This window comes from Onychomys torridus, chromosome 3, assembly GCF_903995425.1.
Source record: "Onychomys torridus chromosome 3, mOncTor1.1, whole genome shotgun sequence".
In the NCBI taxonomy this organism is placed as follows: domain Eukaryota; kingdom Metazoa; phylum Chordata; class Mammalia; order Rodentia; family Cricetidae; genus Onychomys; species Onychomys torridus.
In genome coordinates this window covers 59,978,708-60,004,326 of record NC_050445.1, presented here as the reverse complement: position 1 = coordinate 60,004,326, position 25,619 = coordinate 59,978,708, and the positions used below count along the sequence as shown (strand labels likewise).

At 39.9% G+C, this 25,619-nt stretch overlaps 1 protein-coding gene across 1 annotated transcript in view; it reads left to right on the top strand.

Moving 5' to 3' along the window:
- The window catches only part of Umad1 (UBAP1-MVB12-associated (UMA) domain containing 1), a 177,609-nt gene that overhangs the window by 21,735 nt on the left and 130,255 nt on the right, over positions 1–25,619 (top strand). Inside the window, exon 2 of the mRNA XM_036180932.1 lies at positions 5,503–5,609. Within this exon, the coding sequence (XP_036036825.1) occupies positions 5,528–5,609 (82 nt within the window). The 5' untranslated portion in view covers positions 5,503–5,527. The remainder of the gene's footprint in view (positions 1–5,502; positions 5,610–25,619) is intronic.

The following is a 25,619-nucleotide window of genomic DNA, read 5'->3' as shown; positions in this document are numbered from 1 at the left end:
TGCTATGAATTTTCCTCTTAGCACTGCTTTCATAGTTATCCATAAGTTTGGGTATGTAGTACATTCATTTTCATTGATTGTAGGAAGTATTTAATTTCTTTCTGTATTTCTTCCTTGACCCATTGGTGATTTTGTTGGGCATTATTCAGTTTTCAGGAGATTGTAGGCTTTCTGTAATTTTTGTTGTTGTTGAAATCTGACTTTAAGCCATGGTCATCCGATAAAATACAGGAAGTTATTCCAATTTTTTGTATCTGTTAACATTTGCTTTGTGACTGAGTATGTGGTCTATTTTAGAGAAGGTTCCATAGGGTGCTGAGAAGAAGATGTGTTCTTTTTTGTTATGGTGGAATGTTTTGTAGATATTGATTAAGTCCATTTGAGTCATAACATCTGTTAGATCCCTTATTTCTCTATTAAGTTTCCATCTGGCAGAACTGTCCATTGGTGAGAGTGAGCTGTTGAAGTCTCCCACTACTAGTGTGTGGGGTTTGATGTGTGATTTAAGCTTTAATAATGTTTCTTTTACATATGTGGGTGCCCTTGTATTTGGGGCATAAATGTTCAGAATTGAAACTTCGTCTTGGTGGATTTTTCCTGTGATGAGTATGTAATGTCCTTCTTGATCTCTTTTGTTTTTTGTTTTTTGTTTTCCTTGATCTCTTTTGATTGATTTAGTTTGATGTCTATTTTGTTAGATATTAGAATAGCTCCACCAGCTTGCTACTTAAGTCCAATTGATTGGAAAGTCTTTTCCCAGTCTTTTACTCTGAGGTAGTGTCTGTCTTTGAAGTTGAGGTGTGTTTTTTGTATGCAGCAGAATACTGCTTTTTTATCCATTCTGTTAGCCTGTGTATTTTTATAGATGAATTAAGTCCATTGACATTAAGGGATATTAATGACCAATGAATGTTAATTGCTATTATCTTTGGGTGAAACTGCATGTGTATTTTTCTTCTTTGGGATTTACTGCTGTGGGGTTATCTGTGTTTCCTGTTTGTTTACTCAGATTTTCAGTTTCCAGCATTCCCTCTGTTTGTGTCTTCTTCATTGTTTCTATTTAAATTTTTCAGATCTTGAACTGTTTCCTTTACATGTTTAATTGATTTTTCATACTTCTCTTGGCTTTCTTTAAGGGATTTATTGATTTCTTCCTACTTTTTGTCTTTTCCTCAATTTCTTTAAGGGAACTTTTCATTTATTCTTTAAAGGCCTCTAGCATCTTTGTAAAGTTATTTTTAAGGTTGCTTTCTTCTGCTTCTTCTCCATTGTATTGGTCGGGTCTTGCTGTTGTAGGAGGACTAGGTTCTGGTGATGCCATATTGCTCTTCATGTTGTTGTATGTATTTTTGCTCTGACACCTATTCATCTCTTTCTCTAATAGGTGCAAGAAGTGCCTGTGTCTGAGCAAGTTGCTATTGGTACCCTCTGTGCTTGTGTCTGTGTCTCAGGGAGCCCCTCTGGGTTCAATCTTAGCTCTTGGTCTAATTGGAGCTGGCAGCTTCTGTATATCAGGGAGTTGCTCTTGGTCCAATCCAAGCTAGCTGATTCTGTGACTCAGGAAACCTCTCTTGGTCTTATCTGGGCTCTTGGTCCACTCATAGCTGGTGGATTCTGTGTCTCAAGAAGCCTCTCTTGGTCCAATGATAGCTGGCAGATTCCGTGTCTCAGGAAGCCACTGTTGTAGCAGAGTGAGGGGTATTGGGGTAGGGCATCAGTCTTGTAGATTGCATGGTCCAATGGGGGGTTTTGGTGGGGAAGCCTGGCCCCAGGAGTTTCCCCTGTTGGCCAGCAACTGGGGCAGAGTTGGGAGGGGGTTCCCAGGGACTGGCCATGTCCCAGAGCCTGGATCCTAAAAACAGGACTCTCTGGGTGGGAGAAGAGTCACTCACTTCTTGATCCAATGAGAGCTGGCCGATTCCTTGTCTCAGGAAGTTACTGGGGTCATAAGCAGATGGGTATTGGGGTAGGGCGTGGGTCCTTTAGATTTCAGGGTCTCATGGGGGGGGGTTGGTGGGGGACCCTGGCTGCAGGAGTTTTCCCTGCTGGCCAATAACTGGGGCAGATTTGGGTGGGGGTTCTTGGGCGAGATGGTTTTCCTAATAATTGTGAACTAAAATGTTTTCATAACACCTAAATATGCTATTAATATTCATAGCTTTATTGAAGTATCATGTGATTTGCAGGTTTCTTCTTTCAGTCTGTGGCTTGAGAATATGAAGTCTGTCCCTGTATACCTTTGAGATCCTGTGTCTGCCTATTAGGAGGACTCTATTCTAGCTTAGCCAAAAACAGTGTCCCTGCTAGCAAATAATAGATTTTTAAGAATAACTTTTGATATTTTTCCATTTGCAATGGTAAAATTTGCTTATTATAGATAATATTTGAAATACTGAAAATAATAGAGAATGGAAACGGCCTGAAGTCTCAGGAACTCACATAGATGTCATCACCCAAGTTCATCAGATGCTGCACCGAGGCCTCCGTGCTGTTTGCAGGCCCTTCTTACTTTTGGTGCTGCTCTACAATTAGCATGAGTAATTGTTTCAGAAGACTTATAGGCAGTTGACAGTTTGTCCCCTTAAATACAAGTTCAGGGCTGTCTCAGTGTCTGTCCTGAGCACCTAACCAGTGGTGGCAAAATAGAAACACAAAGTCAGTCAAAGTCTTGAACATAGATGTTGTGGAGTTTGGAGATGTCTTCAAAACAGAGAGGAGCAAGGCTTGGAAAAGTAGGGACTGAGAAAGACCGAAATGGGATTATAAAGACAGGAACTGGAACTGGTCAAATGTAATCTAAAGAGGAATGTAGTGTTGAAGGCCCACACAAATGTCAGGAATTTTTAAACTGCCTTGTCTTCTAGGTTCTGGTGTGTGTGTGTGTGTGTGTGTGTGTGTGTGTGTGTGTGTGTGTGTGTGTGCGCGCGCGCGCGCGCGCATGCTGGAGCACATTACAACATTGCATGAGTGGAGGTCAGGGGACAGCTTTTGGAGTCAGTTGTCTCCCACACCCCCAGGATGCTAACTGCATGTGAGCCAGTCTAGAAACTTTGAGCTCAGGCCGTTACCTTGTCTCTGCCTCCCATCTTGCTATTGGAGCACTGGGTTATAGCTGCTCATCCTCCTTTGCCCATGGGGTCCAGGGGCCTGAACTCAGGCTGTCAGGCTTTTACAGCAAGTGCCTGATGCACTGAGCAGTCTCTCCAGTTCTGCTTTTGTTTTTTTGAGATTGGGTTTCACTATGTAGCACTTGCTGGCCCAGAACTTGTTATATCAACTGGCCAGGCACTGCCTTACTGTGCTCCTTCCTCCTCTGATAGCCAAGGACTGGAATTACAGACATGAACCACCATACCTAGCTTTGATATTCTACTGATTAAAAAGCGGGTACCAATAAGATTTGGTTGTGCATGATGGTGGGTGCCTATAGTCCTATCTATTCTAGATGCTAATCAAGAAAGATCAGGGAGGTTAGCCTCCATACCATACCAAGAACCTGTCTGAACCCCATTGGGGGCTGGAATTCTAGGCATGTGCCACAATTTCCATGTTTTCATCTTTTCTTTTTGATTTTTCATCTCATTGTGTTTTCACTACTCCCATGAAGGCCATGTCTCCTGGTGGTCTCTGAAGGGCACCAGCCTGTTGCAGTCTTCTTTTGGCTCTGTCAGGGGTATACAGTAAAGCTCTATCTTTGAGAATGGGGGAAGTCACCTTCTGTTTTGAAATACTATCCTTTCCCCATAGCTGATGTTTTGTCCTTTCCATTTTTTATTCTGTTTAAAAGAGAAACCTACTGGGGGTAATGGTGCACTCTTTAAATTCCAGCACTGAGCACTGGGGATTGGGGCTGGCAGAGACCCCCAATCTTGAGCTTAAAACCAGTCTGGTCTACAAAGTATGTTCTATGCCAGCCAGGGCTAAACAGAGAGACCTTGGTTAAAAAAAATGCACAAACCCAAACCAACCTCACACATAAAATGAAGTCTGACAGCTCTGTTTTCTGTTAACAGGTAGGTTTGATAGGTTCTTTCTGCCATTATTTTATCTTGAGCTTAGTGTCCTTCCTGGACCTACATGTTCATGATAACCTGCACAGTTCTTAGGATCCTTTCCAGCACCACAAGGCTTTCCTAGGGTTAAATGTTAGGGCTGGAATTTATGAAAACTAAAATAAGGAGTGCTTTCAACCATTAGGACTCTGCTTTATCTTAATTCTTTGGCTTGGGGGGACTGTAGGCAGCATACAATGTGAGCTTGCTAGCAGCATGCTTCAGCTTTTGTCTCAATTGTTTTCTGAAAGTTTTCATTCTCCAGGAAGGTGCAAAGATGGTAGTGGTAGGTGGGGTGTGTGTCAGGGACAATTCGCCAATGCCAAGATCTGCTGTGGAATATTTTAACTGAGCAAAGATGTGTTACATTTATTTATGCTGTAGAATATTACTTTCACTATGTGAAGGTTTCTGCTGCCTTTGTTAACAATGTAAAGATGTATCACATTTGTTTGTGCTGAATTTGTTTAATTATGTAAAGATGTGTTGCTGGTTCACCTTGCCTTCCTAAGGCTCCTGATTGGTAGTGAACAGCCAATAGCTAGACAGGAGAGGGATAGGCAGGGCTGGCGAGCAGAGAGAATAAATAGGAGGTAGAATCTTGGAAGAACGAGAGAGGAGGAGGAGAGAACGGGGGAAAAAGGAAGGGACACACCTGGGAGGGGCCAGAAGCCAGGCAGCCTCCAGTTAGACACAAGAAGCAGTGGAAGTAAGATATACAGAAGCAAAGAAAGGTAAAAAGCCCTGAAGTAAAACGTGGTTGAAGAGATACAGGCTAAGTTGTAAGAGCTAGCACTAAACGAGCCTAAGCTAAGGCCGAGCATCCATAACTAAGTCATGATTTGGGCGCTAGTTGGTGGTCCAAAAGAAACCCTGATACAAAGATCTGTCTGGGCGGTGGTTTAGGGTTGGCAGTGTTTCTTTTTCTTCCCTTTTTTATTATGGTACAGCACAGTGCCTAAAGCAGGTAACCCGAGCAGTAAAGGATGTCTGCAGCTCCTTCTTCCCTTTTCTTTTTCAGTGGCTTGGGCGTCATGAGGCTTCAGCTGAGTATGGCCTAGTGAAGTATTGTCCAGTGAAGAAGCCTAGACAAGTCTTTGTTTTCTCCCCTCAAACTAATGCTTATTCTGTGATTTGTGAAATTCTTTAGATTCAGGTGTTATCTGCTGATTTTAGTCTTTCCGGGAGCATTTCCCAGAATGTTTTTCTGAATCTTCAGAAACTAATCGTGGTTGTACTGTGAACTCTGAAGGCAGAGATTTTAAACTCTAAACAGATATATCTTGATTTGTACCTTCATCTTGTAATAGCTAGAGAAAGTTTGGTGCTTTTAAGTCCGGCAGGAGACCCCTGGAGTTGTTATTGTGCCACCTTTATGACAGGCTCTTTACAAGAAGGGCAGGAGTTCTGGTCCCATCTGAGTTGACCTCACATGGAATGTCTGTTTCAGAGAGCGGTGGCAGCGGCGGGCGACTATGTTCCACTTCTTCCGAAAGCCTCCAGAGTCCAAAAAGCCCTCTGTTCCAGAGCCAGAAGCAGATGGATTTGTCCTCTTAGGTGAGTCTTTTTAAGAAACAAAATACTAACTAAGTAAATGAATTGTTTTAAAATTAGTTTGGTAGTTATATGATCGGTTTCTGAATGATGTTTTCTATTTTCAGGATACGTTATGTGTGTACTTTAGAAAGCACTATGGCTAAACCTGCTTCTCCAGCCCTTCCTTTATGGCAGGAGTTTGTGTCTTGCCAGGCAGAAGGCTCTCTCAGCCCCAGTGGTAGTCTCTGGGAGGCCGCGGATGTTCACAGACTTTCCTCTCTCCTTCTGAATTTGCTATCAGCAAAACTTCAGAAAACCCCCAGGCCTCCTGGAAACAGTTGTCTTCTGCAGTTTGGCAATATAGGTTTCTCTCAGGAATTTATTCCAGCTAAGTCTGGTTTTCCCTTCCTGGTTTTCTATTTCTTTTCTTTTCTTTCTTTTATTTTTAATCTCCATAAAGTTAAGACATAGAGAACTTTGCTCAATTTTTGTTTATATACAATTAGAAATGGTATTATTCTCTGTCACCATGTACTCACTTAAAGAACAGGACAATGGCACACCTGTGTGTATGAGGTCACATACAGTTTCTAGAGTTTTTTATGTATCTTTTTACCTTCTACATCTTCAGTTTGCCAGCATGGAGCATCAGAGACAAGGTCTGTCCATGGGAAGTGGCTCTGCTTTTGTACTGTGTGTAACCTTGAACAAATGTTTCATTGGTTATCAGGTGTCTACTTTGCAGCTCTCGCACCTCAGCAGGCAAAGTTCATCTGCTGTGGGCTGCCATCCCTATTCCAAGGAAGACTGGAGTTAGAAGCAGCTTTGATTGAGACTTGGAAGTCTCACAGGCTTCCAGATTTGTTATTTCATGGGGGAATTTCTAAGACTTAATGACTCTAATACGCTCAGCACCAGCTGTTCTGTCTGCTATACCCAACCCTAATGTTACGTTTTTTCAAAGGCTGACATACTGTGTTTTCAGCAAGTTTTCCCAGGACCATCTTGGACTGAGCATGATTAATATTCCCAGGACTTACGAAGAGAAATCACTTCCATCATAATCCTAGGAAAACAATAAAATATCCAGTACAGTTGGTATTACACCTTGTTCAAATGCCCCAGCAAGACCAGAGTTCCCATTATCAGCCGAGGCCTCCTTGTCTCTCAGGAACTGTCAGCTGAGACCTGTGTCTGGTCAACCCTGTTTGGGTTCAGATGCAAAGCTTCCAGCTTCACTGATTTCCCAGGAAAAAGAAAAGAAAACCACTTTGTAGAGCTGGCGTTCTGTGGGCTTAGTTAGCTCTCCTGAAGTTTCGTGCTATCAGTCAGTATCTCTGAGCTCTCATTTCCTGTCTCCTTTCCCTTTCCTCTGTCACATCATCCCCCTTCTCCCTCAGGAGCATTGCACAGGTTTACAGGTAAATACAAACATGAATGCTGACTTGACAGCCAGAGCCTTTGGCTTGACATCACAGCTTCACAGCTTATTAGGGTTTCTAGCTTTAGAAGCTATTTAACAATCTTGGGTGTCACTGAGCGCGTTATCAGTACCTACCCTATGGGACTAGTGTAGACTTAAACAAATTAGTGTGCATGAAATACTTAAAATAACCTGCAAGTGAGTAACTTACACTGTACACACAGGACTTAACTGTGCAGGCTCTTCTCCTTGCATGAAGAAAATTGGAATTAGCCTGGGCAATCTGTTCCCAGAGTCTGTCTTTTAATCCCTGTACTGTCGCAGTTTTAAAATGCTGGACTGTCAGCATTTGAAATTTTTGAACTAAGTTTGCTTAAGTATTATAAAACAGGAGGCATGTAAAGTTGTGATACACTGTTAACAATACAGTCACTGTAGATAATGATACTGTTCTGCACCAATCAAAGAGGTGGAGGAGAGAGGTCAGTGTTTCTACCATGTCCTCAGTTTTAATCTAAGTCATTAGTGATCTTTTAAGCTTTAAAAAAAAAAAAAAAAAAAGGAAACCTTTAATTGTATACTTTACACATGAAAGTGCTTTTAAAATAAAGTTGCATTTAGTGTTGTTTTACTGTTCATTAAGTTTGGCTACCTCACACTTTTACTATCTAATATTTTAAATAAGTAAATTATTTTAAAACTGTTGTATAAAACTAATGTCATCAAAGTTGAAGGATCATGGTATTAATGTTTCATTAATATTAATATTAATGTGCAATATTAATATTAATGCAAACAACTGTCAGTATTCAAGGACTTAACTGACTTTCCTGATGGCAAGCCTGACAGTTACTAGGAATGTTGTATTGTCATTCAAAAATATAATGACAAACTTTAAAATGTATTTATTCTCGGAATTTTCCCCTTTTTGTTATGTCATTCTATAGCAGTGTCTATGTAATATCTACTGTAGTCTCAGAGCACACCATATGAAGATACATGTTATTCTGTAGCAGTGTCTTTATGTAATATCTACTGTAGTCTCAGAGCACACCATATGAAGATACTTGTTGTTCTATAGCAGTGTCTATGTAATATCTACTGTAGTCTCAGAGCACACCATATGAAGATACTTTGAAAAGGTAAGCTAATTGGTACACATGAGATATTTTTGTGATCTTATTGCTAACATGGTGCCATACTCATGTATTCTGGAATATGTACTAGTGAGTCTTTTGTTGCAGTGAAAAAACACCACAGCCAAAAGCGACTTACAGGAGAAAAGAGTTTATTTCAGCTTATGGTTGCAGAGGACTAGAGTCTATAGCAGCAGGGAAGGCACAGTAGCCAGAGGCCAGCTCGGGAAGCAGAGGGATCACATCTCAACTTTTGAGTCCTACACAGGAAGCAAGGAGAGAGAACTGGAGGTCAGCTAAGGCTGTAAACTCAAAACCCCCACTACTTCCTCCAGCAAGGCTCCAGGTCCTAAACATCCATAACTTCTCCAAACAGTACCACCTATTAGAGATCAAGCATTCACATACATGATGAGGGAGTACATTTTCATTAAAGCCATCTAGTTTAGCCAGCTGTAATGGCTCACGACTTTAATCCCAGTACTCAAAGGCAAAGGCAGGTGGATCTCTGAGTTTGAGGCCAGCCTGGTCTTTAAAGCAAATTCCAGGACAGCCAGGGCTACACAGAGAAACCATGTCTCAGGGGAAAAAAAACAAAACAAACAGAAACCCAACTATTCGGTGTATATCGACATAAGATTTTAAATTATTGTGTGAAATAGGTACATTACAGAAAATAAAAAGATTGGTTTTGTTTTCTTATCTTCTGACTTCTAAATGATATATGTACATGACTTGGAAGCAATTTCCTGACGATTTGGGCTGTTGACAATTGGCTAGATTCTCTCTTTACTGACCGTTATAACCTGTTTCCAAGAAGGTCACAGTAAATTACACTGTTAAGGTGAACAACGACACCTCTTCTCTTTTTTCCACCAGAGAATCCTTTTCCTGTGGCCAGCATTCCTACTTAATGTTGACTTGAACTTTGGGGTCCATCTAGACCCAAGGCACTCTTGTTGATAATAGGAATATATATCTAGAGTATTCATGTACAGTCAACTGGCTCGTGTTTATGGAAAGCCTTTTTTCCTCACGAGGATTTCTAAAACTTTTGGCTTTGTAGATTGAGGTGCATGCAGAATAAGAATAAAGGGAGGGTCGGGTAGTAGAGAAACATCCTTCCCTTGTGTACCAGTTGGTATTCACAGAAGAAGGCAAGAGTTCATTCAGTAATGAAGTTGAAATAATCCTCCGGGGTAATCATTTTACACAAAAACAAATTGCAGTTTTCATTTGCATCACTGGGTGGCGATTTTTCACAGTCTTGTGCTACTGTTTAAAAAGCCAGCAAGCGTGGCACTGTTTGTAATTACCGGGGCCTTCTTCTGTTATGACACATTTAATTGTGCTTTTAACACATTATCTTTAGTTGATTACAAATCTACTAGTGTAATGTGCAACCTTGTAGTTATTTTAAATTAGAAAGAGTATTGCCTAGATGTTGCCATATAATTCCATCCAAAACCAGGACAGAGGCATGCATTAGCTTATTATGTTATAGCAAAAATCATGAAAACAATAGTGACAAAATCATAGGATATAAAATGAAAGGATGTAGATTGTTATTGTTGCCTCCACTAATATTGTTGACCAAATATTGAATATAATTTTGGAGCCAGCAGAATGAAATTGGGCAAGCAAACTATTATAGAGACTAAAAGAATTGGGTTACAGTACAACTGAAATCCATTACATTTTTTTTCTTTATAAGAAATTTTTTTATTCATTTTACATACCAACCACAGATCTCCATGTCTGCCTTCCTTCCCCCCACTCAACCTTTCCCCCCAACCCACTACCCTATTCCCTCCTCTAAAAAGGTAAGGCCTCCCACGGGGAGTCAGCAAGGCCTGGTACATTCAGCTGAGGCATGTCCAAGCTCTTCCCCCTGCATCAAGGCCCTGCAAGGTGTCCACCATAGGAAATGGCCTCCAAAAAGCCAGTTCATACACCAGGGATAGTATATGCAGGCACTTCTTAAAGTAGGTATAGGAACTCTTGGTTTCTATCAAGATACTTGTGTTGTAAAGCTGAATTTTAAACTATTTTAGTAATTGATAGTGGCTTGGATTTCATCTTTAAGTGTTAGTATTGAAATACATATATTAGTTTCTCCTCTTTACTAGCTTAAGTATTAAATCAGAGTTTAGAAAGTAATTGGTTGTTTTTAAGATTCTTTCCTGTTACTTTCCTCCTTCTGGGAATCAAAGCATATATATATATATACTTCAGTAAGACCACTATATTTTTATTTATGACTTTTAAAGTATAGTCTCTCATCTCATCTATGATTTCCCCTCTTTGGTTTTTAGTTTTTATTTTTAATGAAAACTTAGCTGTGTACACTGAAAATTTACTTTCCTCAGAATGGGGATAATAAGTAATTTTGACTCTATGTTGATGAAGGCTTTAATTATAACAGAAGAACTAAATAGGCTTTCAGCATGTGCTTCCTATTTTAACCCCTGTTCTTACAAGACAAATGCACAGATCTTTAAAAATGTATTCATGGATTTAAAAAGTAATTTGATCTTGTCCTTCTGTAGTGGTATCCAGAAAAACTTAAATACATTTAATTTTTACATAATGATCTCTCTGTATTTTTATTCTTGACCTTTAAATTCCAAAGCAAATGTAAAAGGATTTTTTCACTTAACTTCATTATGTAATGGAAGTTCTTATTTTCCCATTAAAAATGTAGAGCTGTGTGTAATGGATAGAATTTTCACATTCGTTGCTACTTAACTCTGATCTAACCGATAAGCCATCTGTGTTTTAGTTCCTGGATTTTAAGCTGTTGTCCCTCTATGGGGGCGTACTACCCTTCCTATCTTTATGAATGTTTAGAGCGAGAGGGGATTGGTTATATAGGATAGGGGAAGATGCCAGCTACCCAGAGAGGCACAGCTAACCCTTATATTTTCACAGTTTTAGGGAACCATTAATTCTTTCTGGGACCCAGTAGACTTGGTTGACTTAAATGAAAATTAGGATTCTCTCTCCCTAATCTGTATTTCTTATCCTTCCCATTAAGGCAGCATTTGGAGAACATGTTGTTCCTGGGACCTATCCCTGGGTTCTGATGAGATAGGCCTGGTGTTTGGCTGAGAGACTGGTTCTAGCAATATCCCCTGCAGATGATCTCGGAGGACATGCAGGGCTGAGGATTGAGTTCAATCTCTGGCAGTTAGGAACTATACACCATCAAATAATATGTTAGACGCTTTGAGAAAGACCCAACAAGACAGGCCGTTACAGTTTTTCTTCCACTTCATTTAACCATAAACAAGTAACAAAAAGCAAGTGAAACCACAAAAATCTTGGATAACCAAACTTCTAGTAAAGAGCAGAAAGCTTCATAACTGGAATAAGTGAAGTCTATCTGTCCAGGTGATACTTTGGAACCTTGTTTAGTCAGCTAGTGGAGCATTTGGGAAGCGTTTTGTCAAGTAGATGCTGTAAGTGCACATTCCCAGTCCTCTGTAACTCTGGTCTAGTTGTAAGATGTCTCTGTTGTCTCTAGGTTTGATAGCTTGCCAGCTATTTCAGGGAACAGCTAAGATTTTTTTAAATCTTATTTTTGTCTGAAACCACCAGGCTGTCGTATTTCTAGTATAGTTGTAGGGGTAGGAGGATTGGCTGGATAGCTGTGATAGTGTGTTCTCAAGGATGATTAGTCAGTGTCTGATCAGTAGGGGAAATGTTAGTGTGCACATCATACTAGGAGTTTCCTCCCCGAGGTTTTTTAACAGGTTTGCTTAACAGTAGTTTCTACACCTGAGACTAGCTGAAAAATTGTGATAAGTACTTTCCATGCTTTCCCCTTAAAATTCACTCTGCTTTTATCTGTTGAGGAGATAAAGAAGAGACCAAGTGAGATGTCTGAGCGTGAGTATTATATAAAAGTAGTTCAGGTAGGGTTAGAAGACCTGAAGGACTTTCTGATAATCTTCCTAACACAATTAGCTTTCTGCATCTTCAAGTTCCATATCTATAAGAAAACAATTATGTCTGTACTAAACATGAGCAAGATGTGTCCCCTGGTGATGGATCATTCCCTACAATATGTGGGGTAACAATTATTTTTGTGTTATTTTTGCATCAGGTTTTGTAAGTCGTGTAAAGCTGATTTAAAGTACATGTGATGTTATGTCGAGGCTACATACAAACACCACCTCATTTTTTGTAAGAGTTTGAACATCTGAGGTACCTGATGGGATCATGGGTTCTTTCTCTGACCAAGGTTCTCCATTGTTTGCTAAGAAAGCTGCTGATGTGTAGGCCTAACCTACATCTAACAAAACAGAATCATAGAACTCAAGCTAGAGTAGTGTTGCATCCTTCTAAACAACATGGAAGGGGTAATATTTTAGGGTTGGTGATATTTGAGAATTGCTGAAATCATTCTCCTCTAAGATATTGGTGGGAGAACAAAGCATTCTCAGGTGATAAGGCAAGACAATTCAGGGCCAGTGAAAAGTTGCTGTTTGCTAGAGAGAGTGTTTAAGGGTCACTGATGGTAAACTTGTCTAGAAAAATACTTTATGATGGGCTGAGACATTAGAATTTCATTCCCCATGCAGTAAGAAACCTTTAGTCTGTTTAAAGCATCAATGATTTAATGTTTTTTATTTCAAATTCAGTAATAGCTTTTAAAAATGAAGTTAACTTCTGTCATTCTGTAAAGACCAAGAATTACTTAAAACTATTCACAGTATTATGCCTGGAACATAGTTCTGTAGTTGGTATGTATGCACACTAGGGTGACATGTAAGCCAGAGAATCAACAGTTACACAACATGAGACTGCACGTTGTGTAGCAGATACCCACATTTGAGCCTTTTCGTATCATTCAGTTTTAACATGACATAAGAAGACTGTACTGGTTGTGTTCATTTTCCTTCCTTTTTTCCCATTCTTTTCTTGCCTTGTATCTATTTTGCATTTAGGTATGGGATTGTACTGTTTGCAGATTCTAGGAAAACTTCCTCTTTTTTTGTTTTTGTTTTTCAAGATAAGTTTTCTCTGTGTAACAGTTCTGGCTATCCTAGAACTCACTTTGTAGACCAGTCTGGCCTCAAACTCACAGAGATCCACCTACCTCTGCCTCTTGAGATTAAAGGTGTGTGCCATCACTGGTTGGCTTAGGAAACTTTCAAAAGCACAGTTGGGCTGGGTGTGAGGCGCATGCCTTTAGTTGCAGCACTGAGGAGTCAGAGGCACGTGGATCTCCATGAATTCCAGGACAACTGAGCTACATAAAAGAGATGTCCTGTCTAAAAAAAGATAAATAAATGACAAATACCAAAAATGATGATTAAAAACAGAGCTGGTGTGTACTTTCCTTCCCTTGCCCAGCTCCTCCCTCATGCTGTATTGTGAACATGGTGATTTGGGTGACCTCTAACTCTGTCTTGGCCACGAAGCCTGGGTATGTTGTGAAGATAACTGGAGAGCTCACCCTGGAGAGCTGAGTCCTTGAAGACTGGTGCTGTCAGCCTGCCCTGTAATGCTACCCTTTGAGCATCCTTTATGTGGAGCATGAGCACATTTCCATTCTGTGTGGATCACTATTTTATTTTGTCATTTTCCGATGAAACAAGCCCAAACTAATACAGGCACTTAACTGGAAACCATAGTAATTTGGATCCTCCTTAAGCTCTGTCATCTAATGCCTTATTATTTCAATCAAGCTGTTTGTCATTTCAGCCTTATTTTCCTAATCTATGAAATGTGACTAGTTTCATGGATGCCTCATTATGTTGTTGGGTGAAATGAAATCAAAGGGAAGTACACATAGATTCCTGTCTGGACAAAGACTTTAATTCACTTGTTAATTCTGAGTTTAGGATTAGCCTTAGCTATCTAGGCAATACGGGAAAGAAGGCTGTAGTTGCTTGAGCAATGCTTTGTCTAGACTGTATTAGTCTATGTGCTGCTGTAACAATACCACAGACTGAGCAATTGAGAAATTTATTGACTCACTCTTCTGGAAGCCAGAAAATGGGAGTTCAAGGGCCTATAGTACATTTGATGAGGGGCTTCTTGCTGCGTCATCTTGGTAGAAAGACAGAGGAGGCAAGGAAAATGACATGAAGGCACTGAACTTGGCCCTTTGCAAGGAACCTGTTCTCATAATGCACTGGTGTTGTGATAATGAGTCCTTAAAAGTTCTGTCTCATTTAAATGTGAGCTTGGGAGGGGCACAGTGTTTCCTGCTCTGGGACCAGACTGGAAGGCCCCTGTCTGCTTATATGATCACTGGCCAAATCCACTGAAAGTGTGTATTGATGGAGGAATCTGACTAAAGGATTGAGGCTTGCTGCCAGACCCTGATGATCAGTTGAAAAGAGTGTAGCTGGTGGCAAAGCACCTGCCTAGAAAGTGTAAGACCCTTATGTGGCCCCTGGCATGGAGACACACAACTGTTCTTTTCATCAAGAGTGGTACATACTTTTATGGCATACACACATCATATCGTTAATGATGTGTTAACTGCACTGAATCAGTGACTTACAGGAATTATTGTAAACTTTCTTGGAATTCTAAGTCAAAGGGTTAAACGCTAAACTTATGGAATGACTTAGGTTTATTTCTGGAGCCTGTCATTTTCTGATACATAAGCTGAAAATATGCTTGGCAGCACCAAAGGAAAACTTTAGCCCTTAAAAAGTAGCTTGGGGGGTTGGGGATTTAGCTCAGTGGTAGAGCGCTTGCCTAGCAAGCACAAAGCCCTGGGTTCGATCCTCATCTCAAAACAAAAAACAAAAAACAACAACAAAAAAGAGTAGCTTGGTGATAGATCACTGTGATAACTGTGCTAATCACATTGCCCTTCTGTTGGTGCCGTTTGAGCAGTTATTAATGTGAATCAGTCTGGGGAGCCAAGTGGAATGGTCTGCCACGGAGCTGAAACTACACGCAGCATTTTATAGATGTGTCTGTACGGGAAGAGAGTTTGTAGTGCCTCAGATTCTCATTTACTATATCTTACCCTAAAAACACCAAGAGCTGTCTTCTGGATGCTACTTTGTTTTGTAAGCTGTTTGTTATTCCTGTGAATTCAGCTTATGAAAAGAAAAGGTTGTTTGGGGTCACAACTTTAGAAGTATCAGTCCATGCCTGGCTGGCTTGTTGCTTCAAGGGTGTGATGAGGCAGTACATCATAGTGGGAACATTTGTTAGGAAAAACACACCTTCTAGCTGGAGAGTAAAAGAGAGGAAGATGGGGAACAGGACCCCCCTATCCCCTGCAAGTGTGTGCCTGCAAGGACCTGAGGTACTCGTGAGCTATGCGAGATGCTATGTTCTTAAAGCTACAACATTCCTATGCGTGACACACCCAGGACCCAACCTTATTTTATGAGTCTCTGAAGGAGACTGAAGAACCAGACTGTTTAATTTTTTAAAGTTAAACTACCACAGTTTACTTGAATTATACATTAATAATTCTCAAAATATCACATTATAAGGAAGTTTTTAAGATTATAATAAACATTTTAAAATATTTAGTATTTTATTATAAATTGAGTTATAAATTTTAATATTTCTTCATTAAAAAGTAAGAATGAGGTAGCATATATAATAATTTTTAAGGCTAAAGGAGTCTTAGGAATAATTTTAAACAACCTCGCATGTATTTTTGTTTGATAGTTACATATTCAAAGTAATTGAAAGTATATAAATTTTTTTGTTTGCTAAGTTAGTAAATAGAGAATAGACCTACCTAGTTAGAAAAAAAAGCCAAAATTACATTTGAAACAGTTATAGTGGAAATGCTCTCTCTACTGTGGACACCTTTCTTGCCCATAGGCTTCTTTTTTTTTTTCTTCTTCATTTTTCTTTATTAAGAAATTTTCTACTCACTCCACATTCTATCCACAGATTCCCCCCCTTCTCCCTCCTCCCACTCCCAGCCCTCTTTCCCAAGCCACCCCACATCCCCACATCTCCACATCCCCCAAATGGAGGTCTCCCATGGGGAGTCAGCAGAGCCTGGCACACTGAGCCTAGGCAGGTCCAAGCCCCTTCCCACTGCACCAAGGCTGTGCAAGATGTCACACCACAGGCACCGGGTTCCAGAAGCCTGCCCATAGACCAGGGACAGATCCCAATTCCCCTCCATAGGCTTCTTTTTATTGCTAAAGCTAGGTTAAATATATCACCATAGAGATTTAATTATGATTTATACCTGTTATGAAAATATGCTAATACATCCGTACATTTTAATATGCTCAGTTCTGATAGATTTAAATGCTTTCTCTGCCCCAACAGTATGCAATTCCTCTCAGTTCCTCTTAGGTCTCCACGGTTACAGAATCTTGAAGCATGTAGAGTTCAGTGTGATACAAAATGGTATTTCTCAAGGAGTGTTCAGTGTGCACCTTCCTGAAGACAGGGAGAGTCATTGTCCTGCCAATATTGAGTAAATGTGATCTTTTCAGAGTTCTACGATAAACAAGGCTTGGGATTTCAGGCTTTTCATTATAAAATTTTCTGTTAGCTCTAGAAAATGCAACACTATAGAAGCAACTCTTAGGCAATTACAGTGTGTCGATGTGGAGCAAACAGCTCTAAAGGAAGCCACTTGCCAGGGCCAGGGCTGCTCACACGTGTGATCTTTTCTTCAGATGTTTGTGTTATGGTCATGATTTTATGCCCTGTTTTATAACTTACACATTGAAATAAATCGAACATTAATTGAAATTTAAAATTAGAACCATCGATGACGAAATTTTGTTTAATGTGATATTATAGTTTAAGGGAATTTCATAATGTGCATTTGACTGTGAATGCCTGACACATTCGCTGTGTGTGTAGATTGTGCTGTAAAGGCCAAGATGGGGTTTCTTGTTGTTTATTTTCTTTCCCGTCTTACATATTTCAGGTGTCCTTACTGGGTGAGATGCCTTCTCTGATGAATGAGGGAGCAAATTGGGCTTTTATCTCTTAAAGTTTTTTTTTTTTTTTTTAATAGCATTGCATTTTGCTGATACTCTTGTTTTATATATTTAAAAAGATGGAAAAATCCTTCCATTGCACTAGTCTCTGTTAGAATACTTGATGGTACTAAATGTTTTCTCATGTACATTGAATTCTTTTTAGGATGGTAATAAATCTGTGGACCTGCTGTCAAACAAAGGCATATCGCAATTTCATCTGACTAGTAGCCCCAGCTTGTCCCTTACTGAACTTTTATTAAATTTCTTTTAAAAACATAGGGAGAAAAAGTTACAGCCATAACAAAACTTCAGACTGACAGACAGTTAGAATCTCGGGGAGAGTGAGGCTCAGAACAGACTGCTAAGCTTTAAGACGTGCTATAGCAGTGGTTCTCCACCTGCGGCTTGAACGTCCTTTGGATCCTTTCACAGGGCTTGCCTGAGACCATCGGAAAGATCAGATATCTACATTACGATTTGTAACAGTAGTAAAATTATAGTTATGTAATAGCAACGAAAATAATTTTATGGTTGGGGTCACCACACCATGAGGAACTGTGTTAAAGGGTCACAGCCTTAGGAAAGTTGAGAACCACTGTGCTAGAGCATTGGGACCTACATACTAACACCCTCCTCTGACGACTGTTCTGAGAAGGAACAGAATGCTTTGTTCCCTAGTCTTACGTCTCTCCTGTTGTCACTATCTCTGTGAAGTCAGTTTGACTTCCTTATACCTATATAAATCTAATCGCCAATAACACTATGCAATTCAATCAGAAAGGTTCTGCTTCCATGGATAAATTCATGATGTAAATGTTTGGAGTACATCATAGAAATGGGTTCCTGATTATTATGGTTTGGACATACTTTAAAGTTTTTTTTTAATGTATGTGGATGTTTTGTCTGCACTTGTCTGTATGCCACGTGCTAGTGCGGTACCCTCAGAGGCCAGAGTGGACATCAGATTCGCTGGAACTGGAGGTACCGATGGTTGTGAGCTGCTGCGTGGGTGCTGGGTATTGAACCCAGGTCCTCTGAAAGAACAACCAGTACTCTTAACTGCCAAGCCATCTCTCCATTCCCTAGTTTGGACATATTTTAGAGATTTGTGTGCTTCATGGCTTGATTACAGGAGTAGAGTAGATTGCACTGAGAGGTGGTGGGTCTTCAGGAGGCCCAATGAGAGGAGATTAGGACAAGGCACCTTCTTGAGAGAGTTAGTGTTTCTCTCTCAAGAGTGCTTGCTCTAGGACAAGATTATTTTCTGTGAGGACCAATTGATTATGAAGAAAGTCTGGCTTCCTCTCTTCTCTTGCTCCCTTTTGCCACGCTGTGGCTCTCTCCGTTCCACATGTTCTTGTCACTACTTTCACATGACCTGTCACTATGCTGTCTTCCAAAAGGCTGTGATAAGTCAGAGGCCCTAGTCATAAACCAAATGGATGGTGTAGCCCAATCTAAAACTTTTACCTCCTGAAACTGTAAAATCAGTCGGCTTCTTTTCTTTATAAACTACCTGGCCTCGGGTGTTTAGTTATGTAAAATAAAGAAAACATCGATCAAAAGTTCTATTTTTCTTTCTGACTCTTTTTTCCTTCCCTGCTATGGGACAATGCATCAGTCAGATAGGTCTATAGAATATGTCAGCTTGTCAGCCTGAGCCTTTCTGGTCTCTATTATAAGAAGTAAATACCCATTCTTTATAAGTTACCCGGTCACCAGTATTCTGTTATGGCAGCACATAAAATAGTCTAAGCTGCCATCTTTGTTCTTTTGAAAGCGCTTGGCCAGCAAGTAGAGAAGGTAGCAGTGGTTATGGTTGTTAATGGGGAGAAAAGTCTAGACTCCAGGAGAAAGTGGCTTGGGTAGGACTTGAGGTAGAATTGGGGGAGCTAGAAGTGACATTGGGAAATACGTTCTTTTTCTTGTATTCCCCAGAGCTGGACAACAGGAAAAAGAGGAAGCTCCCATAGGAGGGTAGAGCTGCACTGAGGGCCAGTCAGGAAAAACAGAGGACTGGATAGGATGCTATGAGCATGTTCCTGCTGCTGTTTGCTGGGGATTCGTATTTGTATAGTCTCGCTGGGACATTAAGTTGACAATATGTACTAGACTTTAGCAAAGTAAGTGTTCTTTGTGTCAGTAATTACACTTTCAGTTATTTATCTTCAAAACATAGACAACTGCAGCTTTTAAAGATGCTATAGCTAGTGTTTTTATTATGTATATTTTATATGTTTAATGTGGCTTCTAAAGGAAAAACATTGACTTACAGATCACATGACGGCAGGGGATTTAATGCATTTGTTTCTATTGAAATTGTATGTTTTACAGATTCTCTGTAAATGCTTTTAATTCTCTAAGATTTTATAGCAATATTTACATCATTTGATAGACTTAAGCTATAGTAAAAGAAAGTCTCAAACTTTTCATTTCTTCTCTAATAGTTTAGTAATTTAAAGTATTTCCAAGGTGAAAATGTCTTGGAGAAGCTAGCCAGTGTTTTATTGACTTCTCAGTGTTTTCATGGATGTTGTCAATACTTTTATTCCCAGAATCACTTCATGAAACCAGAACTTACAACCTTAAACATTAAGGTAGTTTGTAAGCTAATATTTCACTATATTTTGAAATGTTTATTTCTTTTTAATAGGTTATACAAACTTATGCTATTTATCTTGTGATGATTTTTTATCATAGTTCAATAATTTAGCAATTTTGGTAATGGGAATGTTGTCTTATGTTCCTTTCCTTAAATTAATTTACAAGTTAGTCCTTCTATACCTATGGGGTAACACTCTTAACTGGAAATTTATATGTCTTCATCGTATAAGAACATTCCTAAAAACCATTCAGGCTTGGTTTGCTAGTGGAGAGAAGCACTGTTGCTCCCTTCCAGGGAAACATCCACTAGTTTGTATATTTGTTGACATTTTCTTCATTACAGTTTATCTCACATAGAATTCTCAGGCTCAGCCAACTTTGGGGTTTGATTTATAACATGCAATAGTCATGCTGCATCAGATAAGAAAAGTGCAGAGGAGTGCACATCTGCTAACTTTGGTCCCTCTGTCTTTTTCCAGACTGAAATGATTGCTAATCTGATAGTGCCCAATTAACTTTTGTTTTTCAGCCATGCCCTTTCCTTGTGACTTTCATGTATAATACTTCCCAAATGTTTAGTCTCAGAACAGGAACATTCAGGCTCTTCACATTCAGTTTCTGGCTGTGGAGATTCTGCCACCAGACTCTGACCCTCTTAGACACAGTCTTGAGTGAAGAAATGCTGCTCTGAGCATGTGCACCTCTGCAAGGACCATCAACGGTGGCTTTTGTTCAGCATACACAGGTTGTATCTTATTATGGTAATCAGTGTGTCATCTTTAGATTTTTATTTTTCTACATCTGTTTTCTGTAATGCTTAATTTTGATTATATTTTCAACAACATTTTATACATTATATTTTATAGATTTAAAAGGCAAGGGTATGAAAGATTGATATGAACTATTGACTTTTATATAGGACACTCAGCAAATAATAAACTAATAACTGATTTCACATCTTTTTTGCTCTGAGGTTGGTGATACTCTCTTTCAAAAAAACTTGTAATACATTTATGTATGTGTGTATGCATGTGTGCTTGTATTTGTGCGTGTATGTATATGAGCATGCACCTGCCTTGGTGTGTAGGGGGAAGTAAGAAGACCACTTGGGGAGTTGGTGATCTCCTTCCACCATGTAGGTTCCAAGGATTGAACTCAGATCACATACTTGGCAGCAAATACCTTCTCCTGCTGAGCCATCTTGCTAGCCTGAGATTCCCTCTTTTACAGTCAAGATTATCAGGTATTTTTGTTGTTGTTGAAACAGGGTTCATGTATATGTGTGAGACAGAGAAACATCTTGCTATTAAGTTGTCCAGTTTGGCCTTAAACTGACAGTTTCCTGCCTGTACCTCCCACGTATTAGAATCACAGACGTGTGTACTTCCCTACTGACTTTAGGCACATTTCTTTTTTGAAACAAAACAAAAAAAAAATCAATCAATAAAATCATGTGCTGTGGTTTGTGAATTGTCGCAGTAATGACAGTTCACAAAGCTACATGGAATCTGATTAAATGTGCCTTAGGGTAAAATGAAAAATTTTCTGGAAAAAATACTCTCTTATGAACTTATGGACTCACGCTTGGCTTCTGGAACTTGTCATAATGTCTGGTTTGGATGTGACTAACTTATTGTTTGAATTTGATAAGCAGAGTTGTGTAAATTTAGGTTCCATGTCTTCATGGGAAAGTGAATTTCCTCCCCCCGGCTGATAATCAGTGTCAACTGTCTGAAATCTATGGATGTCAAGGCATGTCCTCATTTGCTGCCAGTAGCTCTCCCTCCTACAGAACAAACGACTCACAAATTCAGGCTGAATGAAGCAGTGTGTGTGTGTGTGTGTGTGTGTGTGTGTGTGTGTGTGTGATATTCTGAGCTTGGAGTCAGCTCAGTACAGTATAGTGTGTGTGTGTGTTATAGTCTGTGCTTGGAGTCAGCTCAGTACAGTGGTCATTGATCCTTGTTAACTGACTTATCCTTATTAGTTCCAAAGTAAGAGGTCTGTCAGCCCAGACTTAGTCCCTTTTAAGGACTGCCCATTTTGGCCGTTCCATTTGAAATCTGTTAAGACCATTATAAAACTGGTCTCTGATTTATTGATTTTTTTCCTGGACCTTTGACTACATGAAGTGGAACCAACCATGACATAAGCCAAGTGAGCTCAGTAAACACCCTCTCTCTGCTCCAACATTGATGTTAATTCCCATCTCGGTACATTTTCCTAGGATAATCTTTTAAAGTCTTCACTAATAATGATCCTTTCAGTGAACTATGTACCTGGCCATTTTGATGGGCCAGATGGGAGACTAGACCTCTAGAGTGGTGCAGATTGTATTGTTGTTTGACAGATTCATCATTTGTCCAGCACTCCTGCTATTGATTGTCTAAAAGAACTACCTAAATGTGCACACAAGTGCATGTGCACCGTCATGTACGTGAACACACACATACATACACACACATACACACACACATACATACACGCAGAGAGAGAGAGAGAGAGAGAGAGAGAGAGAGAGAGAGAGAGAGAGAGAGAGAGAGAGAGAGAGAAATACTGTTGTGAAATCACTCTTCTGTTTTGCTGGGCCAGTTGCAACTTTTCATCATTTCTAAAAGGCCTGTGAACTATAACTATTCATCTTGAAGGTTTTCCTTTCACTTGTCTTATGCCTTCTTGTTTAGAGACTTAAAAGGCCAACATAAAATCTGATTGGAAAATTATTGTGGCTTCCTTCTATGACAGCCTTCAAAAATGTCTTCCATATTATTTTGTTGTAGAAGAACCATGTGTCTGCTAGGACTGCTAAGGAAGAGGGAGTTTTTGTTTTTTGTTTTTTGTTTTTTTTGCCAGTGTTACCTTATGTTCTTGTGAATTTTGTAGTTCCTGTATAATACAGCCATGGTTATTTTAGTGTAAAGTGCTTTAAATTATGAAGTGTCCAGCAGTAAACTACATGCAGGAGATATGCTGTTGGGTTTTGTCATCAGATGCCTCCCACATGTCGTATGTTCTGGAGTAAGCCTCCCAGTTTAAATATGACTCAGCGCTCTTCAGCATCTTAAACAGTTCCTGTTTAATGAGACCAAAAGTGTGCTTAGATGAAAATGCTGACCCTTCTTCAGGTTACCTCACAGGATTATTAGGAGGTCTTTTCTTTGGATAATTTCCAAATTAGATTCCTTTTCTAGTGATTGTTCATTTGATTGTTAGTGTGCAATTTGGAATCAACTCCTACATGGGGAAGATGTTGGGATGGGCCAACTCAAAGACCTGGATCTGTGTGTGAGAATATTTGATTGGTCAGCCAGCCAGCTTTCCTGCATTCACACTACCTGAACCTGCTCCTCCAAGGCCGGGTACAGCAAGTACCAGCTCTCCCATGTCCATCTTCTCAGGGCCAGCTCTCCCTCATCCTTAACACCAGAGTCTGCTCTCCCATGCCACCCAGGCAAGGGGGAAGGCCAGCTCACCCATGCCCATGCCATTGGAGCCAGCTCTCCCTGGAGTGGGTAAGGGCTGGCTCTCCCACACCCATGCTGTAGGGCCAACTCTCCTATGCCCATGCCACCAGGGCCAGCTCTCCTGTGCCGCCCCTGTGAGGGGCAAGGCTGACTCTTCTGCATTCATACAGTCCAGGCCAACTCTCACAAACCTATTGTCAGAAGGTTTCCCTCTCCCTCCAAGCCCCCACAGTCCTGTGGTCTGCTTATAAAATAATCACTCAGAGGCTTATATTAATTGTAACTGTTTGGCCACTAGCTCAGTTAACTGACTAGCTATTACACTTAAATTAACCCATAATTCTTGCCTATGTTTAGTCACATGCTTGGTAACTTTTCTCAGTTCTGCCTTGTCTTCTTGCTTCCTCTGTGTCTGGCTGGCAACTCCTGACTCTGCTCTTCCTCTTCCCAGAATTCTCCTCATCTGCCAGCTCTGCCTGTAATTCCTGCCTGGCTACTGCCCAATCAGCATTTTATTTATCAACCAATCAGAGCTACATATATTCATATCATACAAAACAATATCCCACAGTACTTCCCCTTTTCTGTCTAATCAAAAAGGAAGGTTTTAACTTTAACATAGTAAAATTACATATAATAGAACAGTAATCAACCAAGAATCACTGTTACAATATCTAGTCTATTTCTATTTGGCAAAATTAAAAAAAAATATTCTATGTATCCTATATTTGTGAGTTTAAAGTTTCATATCTAATTTATCTTTTATCATAACCAAGAAAAATTATAACTATCTAATCTTCAACTACATCAAAGACCTCAGAAGGATACAATGTTACCTAAGTGAACAGGAAGTGCAATGTAAGCAACTTCCAAAAATCTAGAATGACAGAGACAGCTGCCTGGACAGTCACCCAAAGTTCCTCTGCAACTCTGGGGCATCCATTTTTAGCCTATAGGTCTAGAGTTTTTTAGTTGCTTTTCCTTGTGTCCTCTAGAATGTTTAGCAGTCTCGTCTATGAAGCAGGAACCTCAAGTACCGTCTTGCCTTGTTTTGGCAACTTCAGTGGTCATTCCTATGGGTCCTGCATGTTCAGTTTATATAATATGTTAGCAGCAGTCCAGGCAAGAGCAATTTCTTGCCTGAATGGCTGTTTTTACCAAGAAGAAGATAAACTCCATATAGAGTGTCTTCGATGCCCATCCTCCTCTCTGAAGTAAATCAGTGTTGCCAGGAGCAGACATGTCTCACTGTCCAGAAAGTCATAAGTTTTTAAAACATTTTAAATGCCATATTCTGTAGGTCTTGGAAATGTTTGAAAATTACCTACCTAATTGAAATATATCTAGATATACCTAGAAAACTTGACTAACATGACTATAAGTTTGATTATCATAGATGACAAATTATTAATCTGTATTTCTTAAATATACATTACAATTTTAAATGAGCTTCACAAACAATACCTTAAACGAGTAGAAATATACATATAGTATAACGAAATTAACTTTACATTTGTATCAATAAACTAAAATCCATAGGTATGTAAAACAAATTGTTCTTTAAAAGTAGATTCAATAATCTACCTCTTTATCCTATCATATCTATATTCTCTATTTCTATATCACAAGTCCACCTCACCTCTGGTACCACAGGTTGGGGATGGAGCCAGCTCAGGGCGATCCTCAGACATCAACATGGCTTCCAGGTGCAGTACAGACCCCACTATCCACATAATCTTCACTGGTAGTACTAGCCGCTGACATCAGTACAGACTCTTGCTGCCACAGGACCATAGACCCAGACATGCATCAGGGGCCTAGACATCACCAATGTCTCAGATGGTTCATCAGGGCTCTCACAGCAGGGTGTTCCTCATGTTCTCTGTAGTGTGTACAGTTCCACCTCTCTTCCCAGTGCATAGACCACTCAGCTTCTCTTTCTTTCCCATCTCTCTCCTACCTACTTGCTGGCTTCCTTCTGCTGAGGTATCTCTGTGCTTCCTTCCACCATTTCCATTTTACACTGTTTTTAATAAGATAATATAGTTTTGTGGCTTGTTTGGTGTGTATATGTTTATGCATCTGCATGTGGAGAACAGGGGACAACTTTAAGTTGTCTACCACCCACCTTTTGGGGAGGGAGGCAGGGCCTCTCACTGGCCTGGGGTGCTCCAAGTAGGTGAGACTGCGCAGTGAACTCTGATGGTCTTCCTAGAGCTGGGCTTATGGATATATACCACCATACTTGACTTTCTTTGCATTGTTGCTGGAACTCAGGTCCTCATGCTTGTAAGACAAGCACGTTAGACAACCATTTCCTTAAGCTTGCTTAGTTTTTGGAGACAGTCTCATTCGGTACCCAGGATTGCCTTGCATTAATAAGTACTGAAATTACAGGCATGAGCTACCATGCCTATCTAGAATTAGCTTTGGGGTCTCTTAGATTAATTTTTCTACTT